Source organism: Lepidochelys kempii, chromosome 3 (assembly GCF_965140285.1).
Source record: "Lepidochelys kempii isolate rLepKem1 chromosome 3, rLepKem1.hap1, whole genome shotgun sequence".
Classification (NCBI taxonomy): domain Eukaryota; kingdom Metazoa; phylum Chordata; order Testudines; family Cheloniidae; genus Lepidochelys; species Lepidochelys kempii.
In genome coordinates this window covers 6,733,255-6,745,784 of record NC_136382.1, presented here as the reverse complement: position 1 = coordinate 6,745,784, position 12,530 = coordinate 6,733,255, and the positions used below count along the sequence as shown (strand labels likewise).

Below are 12,530 nucleotides of genomic sequence, written 5' to 3'. Positions count from 1 at the left end.
AGGAGGAGAAGGGAATCTCCTATTGAAGGGAAGGGGATCTCCTATTGCACCAGCAGCCACCTTCCCCACACGCCTGCCCCAGTGCGAAGGTCCCTCTCTAAAGCGCTCCCTGCTCTGTTCACTTGCTCTCTCCGCCCCTCTCTGTCTGTTGCTGCTAATTGTCCGTGTCTGGCTCTGGGCCCGGTGCCTCTTGCTCCCCTCAAACAGGTGCCCGAGGGTCTGTGCGCCAGCTCGCCTACGCTCACTAGCCCCATAGAGTGCCAGTCGCCCGCCAGCTCCCTGCACACCCCGCCCCTCAACCGGCACAGCGTCTTCAAGCGCCACAGCATGAGGGTAAGATGGGCCGGCTTGCTTGCCCCCTGGCTTGATCCGAAGGGGGCGTGAAGCGGAGCACTTCGGGGTGAGGTGCAGTGTAAGCCAGCAGGGGGCGCTCTTCCCTCAATCAGTGCTGACCCCCATGCCCCAGCGGGGCACCAGGGGGCCACTGTGTTGCCGGCAGCCGGGTGGGGGGGGCTCACTAGGGGGCGCTGTCTCGTGTGACTTTGTTCTTCGCTGTGCTGCAAGGTCTGCTGCTTATACACAAACAATTCCGGGCCCGTCTATGGAGCTGATCCCAAAAGACACTGACCCCTTTAGGGCCCAGGTGTGTCGCCGTGCGCTGGACCCAGGCAAGCCTGCTGGACGGCACTGGGCAGCACCGTCTCAGTGGCCTGGCGGGCCACCCACGGGGGAAGCGTTAGCTGCAGCGACACTGGCCCCAGGCACATGGGCAGCAGCAGCCGGGGACTTGGGACTGAACTGCTGATGAGCTCGGAAAAGCGCGGTGGCTAGATGTTCCTTAGGCCCTGGTAGCCCTTCTCCGATAGGCTGCCAATGGTTTCAATAAAGGGACTTTCCACAAATGAGCCAAGATGGGCAGGGATGCAACCCTCTGCTCTGGGGGTCCCTAAACCTCTGACTGCCGGAAGCTGGGACTGGAGGACAGGGAATAAATCACTCGATGACTGCCCTGTTCTGTTCATTCCCTCTGGGGCACCTGGCACCAGGCGCTGGCAGAGGACAGGATGCTGGGCTAGATGGACCTTTGGTCTGATCCAGTCTGGCCGGTCTTCTGTTATGTTCTTATGTTAGGGACTGTGTCTTGCCCCGCGTGTGTCTGCACAGAACCTAGCACTGATTGGTGCCTTTGTGAGCTACCAAAATACAAATAAATACAATAACCTAGAGTACAGAGCCCAGCTCTCTCGCTGAGTAACCCTACCATAACAAACCAGCATGGGCATCCCTGCAATCAGTAACCAGTGTCTATGCATACAATGAAGGAAAATATATTGAAAGAAATAAACACGGTCTTGGTTTCAAGCTTCCAATGGGATGTCAATATGGGCAGAGGGTGGCCCATTGCCTTGGGTTCAGGGCTGAGTTCTCCAGCGGTGCCTGGCTCGTGCGGGAGGTGGGCAGTCCCTAAGCCGTGATTGCCGCAGTCACAGTCCACCCTCTGTCTCAAAGGAGGAGGACTTCCTCAGGCCCACTAGCAGGGAGGAAGCACAGAAGCTGTGGGAGATGGAGTGGGCCAAGGTGCGGCAAACACTCGACAAGCAGCATAAGCAGATGGTGGAGGATTATCAGTGGCTGAAGCAAGAAGAGAAATCCCTGGTGAGTGGGCCCAGCGGGTTCAGCCGGAGAGCTGGCCAGACATTTTGCGGTGGAACGTTTGTCCATCGGAAAATACCAATTCTTCATAAGCAAAACGTTGCCCAGGAATGTGTCCAGTTTGAGGAAATTTTGTTCTGAACTGACTTTTCCTTTCAGGGTTTAAAATTGTATTTTAATATAATATAAAAGATTTTAAAAAGTCAAAAACCAAACAAAACTTTTGGATCGACCCCAAACAGTTTTTTTTTTTTCTTCCTAATTTAATCCCAAGGGAAATTTTTCTGTTTTTTTGTTTTTGTTCTGTATCGGAACAGAAATGTTTTAGAAATCATGGAATTTCCAGCAACATAGAAAATACGGGTCCAGCCCAGCGTTGGTCACTATTAGACCAGCGTATTGCTCTGCTAGGATGCTCCAGTTGTCAGGGCTCTGGGCTGGGACTCTGGAGACCTAGGCACAGCTCCGGCTTTGCAACATACTTCCTTTGGCAATTCACTTAGCTCCTCTGTACGGTGCCTCAGTTTCCCATATGTAGAATGAAGATAGTAGCACTGCACTATCTCCTGGGGTGCTGTGAGGACAAATACATTAAAGACTGTGAAATATTCTGATACTAGAGTAATGAGGGCCATAGAAGTACCTAAGATAGATTTATGGGGTTAAATACATTTTAAAAATACTAATGATCCAATATACTACACTTATAACGGAGCTAGTCTGGAGGTTGGGGCTGTTAGCAGAGAATACTGTACTGTGGTATCTATAGGTGGCTGACATTTTTCTCACACCCTTTTTTGTTTGTTTGTTTGTTTGTTTGGTCAAAAAACGGCCTTTTTTTCAAAACCCAAAACTTCTCACGAAAGGTTGTCAAAACTATGGACCAGGAGTGGCCAACCTCAGCCTGAGAAGGAGCCAGAATTTACCAGTATACATTCGAAAGAGCCACAGTAATACGTCAGCAGCCCCCCATCAGCTCCCCCATCCCGCTCCCAGCACCTCCCGCCCACCGGCAGCCCCGCTGATCAGCGCCTTCCCCTCCCTCCCCGCACCTCCTGATCAGCTGTTTTGTGGCGTGCAGGAGGCTCTGGCGGGAGGGAGAGGAGCGAGGGCACGGCAGACTCAGGGGAGGGGGCAGGAAGGGGTGGAGTGGGGGCAGGGCATGTGGCAGACCGAGGGGTTGAGCCTTGAGCACCCCCCGGCCCATTGGAAAGTTGGCACCTGTCGCTCCAGCCCCGGAGTCGGTGCCTGGACAAGGAGCCGCATGTTAACGTCTGAAGAGCCGCATGGGGCTCCGGGGCCACAGGTTGACCACCCCTGCTATGGACATTTTCTGTTCTTTACTAAATTTTCCACGCCGTACTTTTTAATCAAAATTTGTACCAAAATTGTTATAGAAATTTTCTGTGTGTGGAAACCCCAGTTTTTGGTAAGAAAACCTGGTTTCTGGGACATGAAAAAGGTCTGTAATGGTTTCGATACGAATCTTGGTTAAAAATATTGTGGAAAATTTCATGGAAAAGTTTTTGAACCCTGGAGTTTGGAAACAACTGTGAATTTTGAAAATTCTTGGAATAGTGTTTTAATCAGCTGTAGTCGTATATTTTTAAAGTAGATACAATGATTGCATTGGCTAATGTGTAGCAATCGAAGTGTGTGAACATGAAAGATCCCACGGTAAAAACAGGATTAGCTTTGGTTTCCTCCGCTGTGAAACTGGCTGAGTAACACGCTCTGCGATGGAGAATTCGGTATCATCACTAAATGGCTAATGTGTGGTGCTGACCAGGAAGTGGTTTTCCTGTCCTGGGAATATGTTCGAGATTTTGAAACTGTTTCTTCTCCTGAACTGGGACGAAAACCTGAAAGCTCAAAATTGCTCATAAACCAAAAATCCGGAAAAAAAGAACAGTTTGGGTCAATCAAAATGATGCATTTCAATTTCAACCATTTTTAATTAAAAACCTTTTTTACTATAAATTAACTTAAATTTCGAAGCAAAAAGTCATTTTGAACCAAACATGGAACGTTGTGGTTTGAAAATGTTGAAATGGGACATTTTGTCAATTTTGAAACTCTTTTTCTGAACAATTTTTTGAAAAAGGAAATTTGTCACGGCCAGCTCTTTTCTGCTAAAAATTTTGTTTTAGAGGAATCAAAAAATTGCTTAGTCAAAAAATTCCCGACCTGCTCTACTAATATGTTTGTCTGCCCTCTGCTGGGCAGCACTGGAACTGCTCAACTGTGTGTCATATGCCCTATACTGGTAATGGCTAAAGGAGAGTCTCTCTTAGCTCAGGGGCCTGGGAAGATCTTAGTTTGTCCATGAAGTAGATGTGCAGCAAAATGAAAACAGCTCTCAAGTTCCTCGGGGACCACGTGTCTGTGACAGTCCAATAGCTATAACGTATAAAGATAATTGTTTCACTGGTTCTGTGCTATTCATATTTCTTGTTCTTCTCCATTACAGGACCCTATGGTCTATATGAACAACAATTCTCCTCCAGTGAGTAACACAAAGCTAATTCTGATAGGAGCCAAACTGTCTTCCAGTTGTTACTAGGGCTGTCAATTAATCGCAGTTAACTCACACGATTAACTCAAAAAATTAATCATGATTAATCGCAGGTTTAATCGCACTGTTAAACAATAGAATACCAATTGAACATTATTAACTATTTTTGGATGTTTTTCTACATTTTCAAATATATTGATTTAAATTGCAACACAGAATACAAAGCGCACAGGGTTCACTTTATATTATTATTTTTATTACAAATATTTGCACTGTAAAAATGATAAACAAAAGAAATAATGTTTTTCCATTCACCTCATACAAGTACTGTAGTGCAATCTCTTTATCCTGAAAGTCCAACTTACAAATGTCAATTTTTTTTGTTACATAACTGCTCTCAAAAACAAAGCAATGTAAAACTTTAGTGCCTACAGGTCCACTCAGTCCTACTTCTTCTTCAGCCAATCTAAGCTCAGACAAACAAGTTTGGTTACATTGGTGGGAGATACTGCTGACTGCTTCTTGTTTACAATGTCACCTGAAAGTGAGAACAGACATTCACATGGCACTTTTGTAGCCGGCACTGCAAGATATTTACGTGCCAGATATGCTAAACATTCACATGCTTCTTCATGCTTCAGCCACCATTCCAGAGGACATTTTCCATGCTGATGAGGCTCATTTAAAAAAAAATGTGTTAATTAATTTTGACTGAACTCCTTGGGGGAGAATTGTACGTCTCCTGCTCTGTTTTACCCGCATTCTGCCATATATTTCATATTATAGCAGTCTCGGATGATGACCCAGCATGTTGTTCGTTTTAAGAACACTTTCACTGCAAATTTGACAAAACGCAGAGAAGATACCAATGTGAGATTTCTAAAGATAGCAACAGTCCTCGACCCAAGGTTTAAGAATCTGAAGTGCCTTCCAAAATCTGAGAGGGATGCGGTGTGGACCATGCTTTCAGAAGTCTTAAAATAGCAACATTCTGATGCGGAAACTACAGACCCCGAACCATCAAAAAAGAAAATCCACCTTCTGCTGGTGGCATCTGACACAGATGATGAAAATGAACATGTGTCGGTCCGCTCTGCTTTGGATTGTTATCAAGCAGAACCCATCATCAGCATGGATGCATGTCCTCTGGAATGGTGGTTGAAGATGAAGGAACATATGAATCTTTACCTCATCTGGCACATAAATATCTTGCGAGGCCAGCTACAACAGTGCCATGCAAACTCCAGTTCTCAATTTCAGGTGACATTGTAAACAAGAAGCGGGGAGCATTATCTCCTGCAAATGTAAACAAACTTGTTTTTCTTAGCGATTGGCTGAAGAAGAAGAAGGACTGAGTGGACTTGTAGGCACTAAAGTTTTACATTGCTTTGTTTTATTGTTTTATTTTTGAATGCAGTTATTTTTTGTACATAAGTCTACATTTCTAAGTTCAATTTTCATGAAAAAGAGATTGCATTACAGTACTTGTATGAAGTGAATTGAAAAGACAGCACAAATATTTGTAACCAAAAATAAATATAAAGTCAGCACTGTACACTTTTTATTCTATGTTGTAACTGAAATCAATATATTTGAAAATGTAGAAAGCATCTAAAATATTTAAATAAATGGTATTCTATTATTGTTTAATAGTGTGATTAATCACAATTAATTTTTTTAATCGCTTGACAGCCCTAGTTATTCCATGTCTCACTGGGTTTTGAAATGCCTTTTTAATCCCTGTTTGGAACTAAGAACCTGGGATGAAAGGTGCTTTCAGAGACTCAGAAATGTGAGCGGGACTTGGCTGGCCCATGCGTTGGACTAGAGGGGACATCTCTCTGTTCCAGTGGTTAGGGCACTAGCCTATGACCTGGTAGGTCTTCATTCATTTCCCTGCTCCGCCACAGACTTCCTGTGTGACCTTTGGCAAGCCACTTAGCCTCCCAGGCCTCAGTTTCCCATCTGTACAATAGGGATAATTGTAGAATCATGGAAGCGTAGGACTGGAAGGGACCTCGAGCGGTCATCTAGTCCAGTCCCCTGCACTCATGGCAGGATTAAGTATTATCTAGACCATCCCTGACAGGAGGACAGGACAATAGTCCTTATCCCATCCCGAACCATGACTCCCCATCCTTGGTGTTTACATCCTTGCCATGCTCCTAGAGAGCCAGCCTCTCCCTCCGCCCCCCAGTCACGGCTCAGCCTAGCTAGACGTACCTCGCTCGGAGGCCTTTCCCTGGTAAGCAAGTTCCTCCAGCCCCTTGACCGTTACTGTTGATCTTCTCTGACTTGCTTCCCCAACTGAACAATGCAAATTACAGTAAAACCTCCACCAGCTGACCCTCCGTTCTCTGGGAGGCTGGACTTGCTCTTGGCACCCAGCCATGTGCGAACTGGTGCGGAAAAGTCCCTCCGTTCTACAGAGCCTGGAGGCTGGGTCTGAACCCAGCACCTCTGACCTCTGGGCGTGTTTGGGATCTGGACTCCGATCTTGCAAATGGCCCCTCTTCCTAACGATCCCAATGCCCCCTCAGACTTCGTTCAGAAGGGGGCGCTAGGTGCAACTTGTCCAGCTGGAGCCCATGTCTGCTTGGAACCTCGGGGATCTGAATGAGCCTGGGGCCCGCCTGATACTCCGACCATGGAGATTGCGTCTGGGCCTTGGAGGTGGCTCCAGCTCGCGCCCTCCCTCACTTCAGGTTTTCAGGACCTAGGTTGGTTGACGATGTTTCTCGTTTCTTTGCAGCTGCACTCGGAGAAGGAGACTGACTACAGTGAGTGCCCGTTCCAGACTGTCCCATCCTCCTCCCGCGTAGGGGTGGGGTTTCTGGCGGCAGCTGTTCTGGCTGCACATGCAGCTCTCATTCAGACACATTGTTTCATCCTTTTTTCGAGGCGGGGGGAGCTTTCTAAGTTGTTTGTCTATATAATATCCTGAGCCGGGGAGTTCCACTGGTTCACACACGGTGCCAAACCAGTGTTGGGGGTTGAACCTATTTAAAGGTCAAGACAACCGTGCCTATTAACCCAGACTGTGAGCTCTGTGCGGGTGGGGAGGATGTACCTGTCCAAGAGGCTAGGTACGTACTCGGGCGGCTAGCCCTTCCTGCTGCTCCCTTGCGGCTACACTCTGTTTTTAGCACATTAGGTCGATCAGAGCTCTCATGGGCATGTCTGCTTGAGCTGGAAGTTACACCGGGCAGCTCGAAGTGTAGACAGGCCCCATATGTGCCCGCAGGGCATGGCACAGTGAGGGCTGACTGGGGTCTCCGAGGGCGATGGCAATAGAAATAACAAAGGGAACAACAATTCTTCTTTTCTTTCACGCATGGTTCAGCCGAGTTTACAGGCCCACCCCAGAAGCCTCCAAGGCTGGGAGCTCAGGTATGTGGTGAAAACAAACCAGGCTGAGTTTCTCCCTCCTGGCCTGCATCTGTCCCTTCTCTTCCGCTTTGAAGCCAGCCCCAGCCCCCTACTTGGCCCTAGCTACTCAGGGCCCCCTGGAGGGAGGGAGGGATGGCTCGTGGTCACAGCACTCTGCCCATTGTCCCTTTAGTACGGACCTGAGCCTGGAGTCGGGTGCAGCAATTAGAGGTCTGATGCTACGCCCCCATGCCCTGCTTCGGCAATGGAAGCATTGACCCTCCGCCCAGCTGTCGGTGGGTCTGCACGCACCATGATGCTATCAGCTGCCTGGCCGATAGGCAGAGAGTCCACCCCGGGGCAGCTGAACCCACTCCCTGTGGGCGCAGAAGGGCCTGCGTCGTGCGCGGCTGCTGGCCTTTCTCCTCGGGGCTTCCTTCTGAAGCCTTTGGCGAGCCGGCCCTGCGGGCAAGCCAGTCATGTTTCCTCTCCTGGTTTCTTGGCAGTCGATCCAGCCGGCCCCCACTGCCAATCTGGACCGGGCGGACGACACGGTGTACAGTAATGTCATGGAGCTGGTGAAGGCAGTGCTGCAGCTCAAGAACGAGATCTGCCAGCTGCCCCCAGAGGGGTACATCATTGTGGTGAAGGTAAAGCACCCAGGGTGTGTGAGGGGCGAGGAGGTAGGCAACCAAGGCTGCCTCCTGGGAAGACTGGCAAGGACTAAGACACATCCTAGATTCACAGATCCTAAAGCCAGAAGGGACCATTGTGATCACCTCGTCTGACCTGCCGTCTAACACGGGACAGAGACCTGCCCCACAGCAACTCCCAGGGCAGAGCTTTTAAAAAAACAGTCCATCTTGATTTAAAAATCGTCAGTGACGGAGAATCCACCACGACCCTTGGGAAACTGCTCCAGTGGTTAATTACTCTCGTTAGTACAAATTGACACCTCGTTTCCAATCTGAATTTGTCTAGTTTCAACTTCCAGCCATTGGATCATGTTAGCCCTTTCTGTGCTCATGTCATATTTCCCAAGATGCACCTCTCCCCGGTGGTGGCCTTGAGCCAAGATCGGGGAACATTTTGCCAGGTTGCACCTCTCCCCGGTGCTGGTCTTGACCCAAGAGCAGGGAACATTTCCCAAGATGCATCTCTCCACAGTGGTGGTGTTGACCCGAGAGTGGGGAACATTTCCCAGAGTGCATCTCTCTGCAGCAGCCCTCCTGAGCCAAGACAGGCCCAGGTCATTACTAAGAATGAAGCCTTTTGCCGAAGCCAGAGACGCTTTTCACGCTGCCTTTCCCCCTTCACAGAACGTGGGCCTGTCCCTTCGGAAGCTGATCAGCAGCGTGGACGAGATCCTGCCAGCTCTGCCCATGGCATCGCGCACAGAGGTAAGGGCTCCTGTGCCCCCTACTGCCGGGGGAGAGCCGTCGGGTAGGACAGCCCCTGCCTTTGGGGTAATGGATGATCCCAGCACATGGTCTCTCCCCACCCCCAGCTCCCTGCCCGCACGTCCTGGGAGCAGATCCAAGTCTGCAGATGTTAGTGCTTTCAGGGCTCACACAGAACAAGGGACCTTCCCCACCTGCCCCCGTCCCAGAGGGTCCTTTGTTCTCACCGGAGTCAATCCCCTGCACGCTACGTCTACCAGCCAGGGTGACAATACAGGTCTGGCTCTAAAGAAACCCAGCGACACCCACAAGGGCTCACCAGGGGCCATACAGAGTTGATTAGAGAATTCCTTGAGCCACTATTTATTAGTGCCAGGTGACTGCTCATCCCACATGGAGGGAGGCGGGTTTTTAATGTATTTCCAGCTTCCCTTGCAATGCTGCAGCCGGCTCCGAATGTGCCAAAATCATGAGTCAGGCCACCCCAAGTCAGGGAATCAACAGCAGCACAAAGGGTTTCTTTTTCTTTGACTGCTGCTCTCTGAGCCGTAAGGAGGCGCATTTTCCAACTTTTTTCTCCCAGAAGAGCTGGAAACGTGGTGTTTTTTGGTCCAGGACAGCTGAGAGGCCTGGCCAATCACATGACTCAAGGAGCTGGGGCTTTAAGAAAATCATCAAACATTGCAAGGCTCGTGATTAAAATCAGGAGAGTTGGCCACACAATGTAGCAGCATTAGCCAGCAGTGAATGGGGTCCTCTTAGTGGATTTCACTGTCCAAAGGGAGTGGGTTGCAAACCGAAGGCCTGGCAGGTGAAGAGGGCATTAGATGGTCAGGACCACTGATAAATCCAAGGATGCGGCTTCAACAGGGAACACCTATGTTTTGCTGGTAAATCCCCCGTGCGTCTTCCCCCGGGCGAGGCAGGTTGGAAAAGAGACAGGGCTTGGGTGTAATGAATGTAAAGGGGATTCTTGACTGAGGCTGTTGGACATAGACAGACCCTGTGGTTGTCTCTCACACTCAGTGACTTGCGCAGACTTTGCTGCCTAATGACATCACAGGGTCTTCTTAAATCCTGGCCTGGATGAGGCTGCCTTGGAAGGAACTAATGACCACACGGACTGCGGTCATCCCTAAATCACGCACATAAATGAGTCTGCGAATAGCTGAGTAACTCCATTAGCTGGCAGCAGTGGTAGGCTGTTATCCCCTATGTGCTCCGGCCACTACATGTGTGTTTTGTGTTGGCAGATTGAGGGCACCCAGAAGCTGCTGAACAAGGACCTGGCCGAGCTGATCAACAAGATGCGCCTGGCGCAGCAGAATGCCGTCACCTCGCTGAGCGAGGAGTGCAAGCGGCAGATGCTGACGGCCTCCCACACCCTGGCCGTGGATGCCAAGAACCTGCTGGACGCTGTGGACCAGGCTAAGGTCCAAGCCAACCTGGTGAAGCTCGCTCTGGAGTGAGAGAGAGAGAGAGAGAGAGAAAGACACGCTGCTGGTGGAGACGGGAGAGGAATCTGCTCCAGAAGGCCCGGCTTTAAATATCTCCTCCAGCCTCGATGTTCCGCCCCCCGTCCCTGCAATCGCTCGTGTCTTGTATATTGTCGTGTCAGTCTTCTGAGTACAGGGTGGAGACGCTCCTGGCTCCTCCCCCTTACAGGGCATGGTTGTGGGGAACTCACTGTCTTCCTGTGTCCCATAGAGTGTGCTGCTGGGGTTGATTCTACACACACAAGACACTGGACGGGTGGGGAGAATGGTGGGGACAAACCAGCGAAATCACCCAGCCACCTGCCAGTCCCAGCCCTGCCAGGGAGCTTTCATATCAATTCTACTTCCATAGTACCCTCTGAGTTGACAGGAGACTGGTGAATTTCACAGGTGCAGGTGGCTTTTCGGTTCACTCTTTCCCTTGTTACATTTGTAGGCATTGGGAGACTAGGGCGTTTGGACGTTGCTGGCTGAGACCCGGGTGTTAGACACCCGGCGCTCTGGAAATGTTCCACTGAGCCATGAAGAGACTGTTTATTTTCTTGTACATTGTATAGAAGAGTTTATTTAATGACCGTGCGTGATCTGTGTGCATCTCTGGAACCTATCTGCTCACCCCCCTCCCCGTCTGCAGCTGGAATGCACCGATCCCAGAGCATGGACAGCGCCGAATTGTAGCCTTCGTTCTGACGTGTAAAAACACAAATCAGCCCCGAGGACGGTATTTCTGATCTTTGCTTCTCTGTAAGATTCTGCGGGGGGGACAACAAAGCAACAACAACGACAAAAATCTTTCTATCTGGTTTGTGGGTGAATTCAAAATTGTACCGTTTGGCTGTGGCCATTAATTCCCATGAAGCTGTTTATTCTGATTGAGATAAATGATGTACAAAGTTTGATTGTGCCTTTGCTTTTCTGTGGTGTGTGAGTTAGGGACTCTATATGGCTGGGGGTGGGGCTCGCAAGATCCCTTTTGTTCCTCCTCCCCCTCTCAAATGGCCCCTTGTGGCTGCAGAAGCTCTCGGGGTGCTAGACACAAGATCAAGGGTATTCTTTATGGGCAGGCATCAAAGGCCCTGGAGCATGAGGGTTATTTGAAGCTCGAGGCTCAGCCTGGGCTGGACATCTTCCAGGTTTTCTTGTGATGTTTCTCTTGCTCAGACGGACCATACTGTGAGGACAGGTCAGCTGGAACGTCAAGTCCGAGGACTCATGAAAACGGAGAACGCTCCCATAACAAAATTGGTTCTGTTTATCTCTTGAGGGCTAAATGGGAGGCCAGTTACAGCCGCTGTGGGGTTTGCTTCTTGTAGTGACTTCACGGGTGCAAAACATTCTATTTGATACCCCCGCCACTCCCCCATCCACACACACTTCTCTACATAGCCATTCACACACTCCTATATACCCATCCCCCCTACTTACAAAGCTATACCTGAGTGAAACAGATTCAAACCCAGACCCACCTACCCCTCTCCCTGGCCTTCTACACACATCCACTTAGACGCATCCACACACGCACACACACCTTTATCCTCCTATCCGGAAACACAAATGTCCCGCCACAGACTCCTGCCTGCCGTACGGCCCTGCCCCTATAAATGCTAAAGCCCGTGTTTGAAAAAGGCACCCCAGCTCGCTAGTCCGCTCCTGTGCCCCGGCTCCATTTTGCCGATCGTTCTGCGTCCTGGTCCATTCATTCAAAGCGTCCCAGCTGAAAATGGCCTCCGTCCCGTCTCCTCGCTAGGCCAGCCCCCAGGGCCATCGCACGTGGCCGCAGCAGCAGGGGTCTGTTGGAAAGCTGCTGCTCGTAAGGGATGCTTCAGATGTACGTGGCCAGGCTGGGTCGACTGAAGGCCAAAACAGTCATGTTGGAATGAGGGAGGTGGGGGGCACGTTTATGGGTGACAGTCCAGCCTCCCCGGAAGATAATACTGCACATCTCTGGGAGGTCACCTTGACGTTCGAGAGCCATGGAATCGTGAGGGCTGACGGGACCATTATTACTTATTATGTGTATCACTGTAGGAGCCCCAGGACCTTCTCGTGCGAGGTGCTGTCCACACACAGAACGCCTAGTCGATGTCTTGCAGAGCT

At 50.0% G+C, this 12,530-nt stretch overlaps 1 protein-coding gene across 10 annotated transcripts in view; it reads left to right on the top strand.

The window, feature by feature from the left end:
- Positions 1–11,332, top strand: part of PTK2B (protein tyrosine kinase 2 beta) — a 111,129-nt gene extending 99,797 nt beyond the window's left edge. For 8 of the 10 annotated variants that reach the window (XM_073335540.2, XM_073335542.2, XM_078852027.1 and 5 more), the window contains 8 exons: positions 208–333; positions 1,510–1,656; positions 4,124–4,159; positions 6,921–6,948; positions 7,512–7,558; positions 8,044–8,187; positions 8,857–8,937; positions 10,191–11,332. In XM_073335540.2, the coding sequence (XP_073191641.2) occupies positions 208–333; positions 1,510–1,656; positions 4,124–4,159; positions 6,921–6,948; positions 7,512–7,558; positions 8,044–8,187; positions 8,857–8,937; positions 10,191–10,406 (825 nt within the window). In that variant the 3' untranslated portion in view covers positions 10,407–11,332. The remainder of the gene's footprint in view (positions 1–207; positions 334–1,509; positions 1,657–4,123; positions 4,160–6,920; positions 6,949–7,511; positions 7,559–8,043; positions 8,188–8,856; positions 8,938–10,190) is intronic. The other 2 variants (XM_078852029.1, XM_078852028.1) reach the window with 2 other exon arrangements.
- The last annotated feature ends 1,198 nt before the right edge of the window (positions 11,333–12,530 follow it).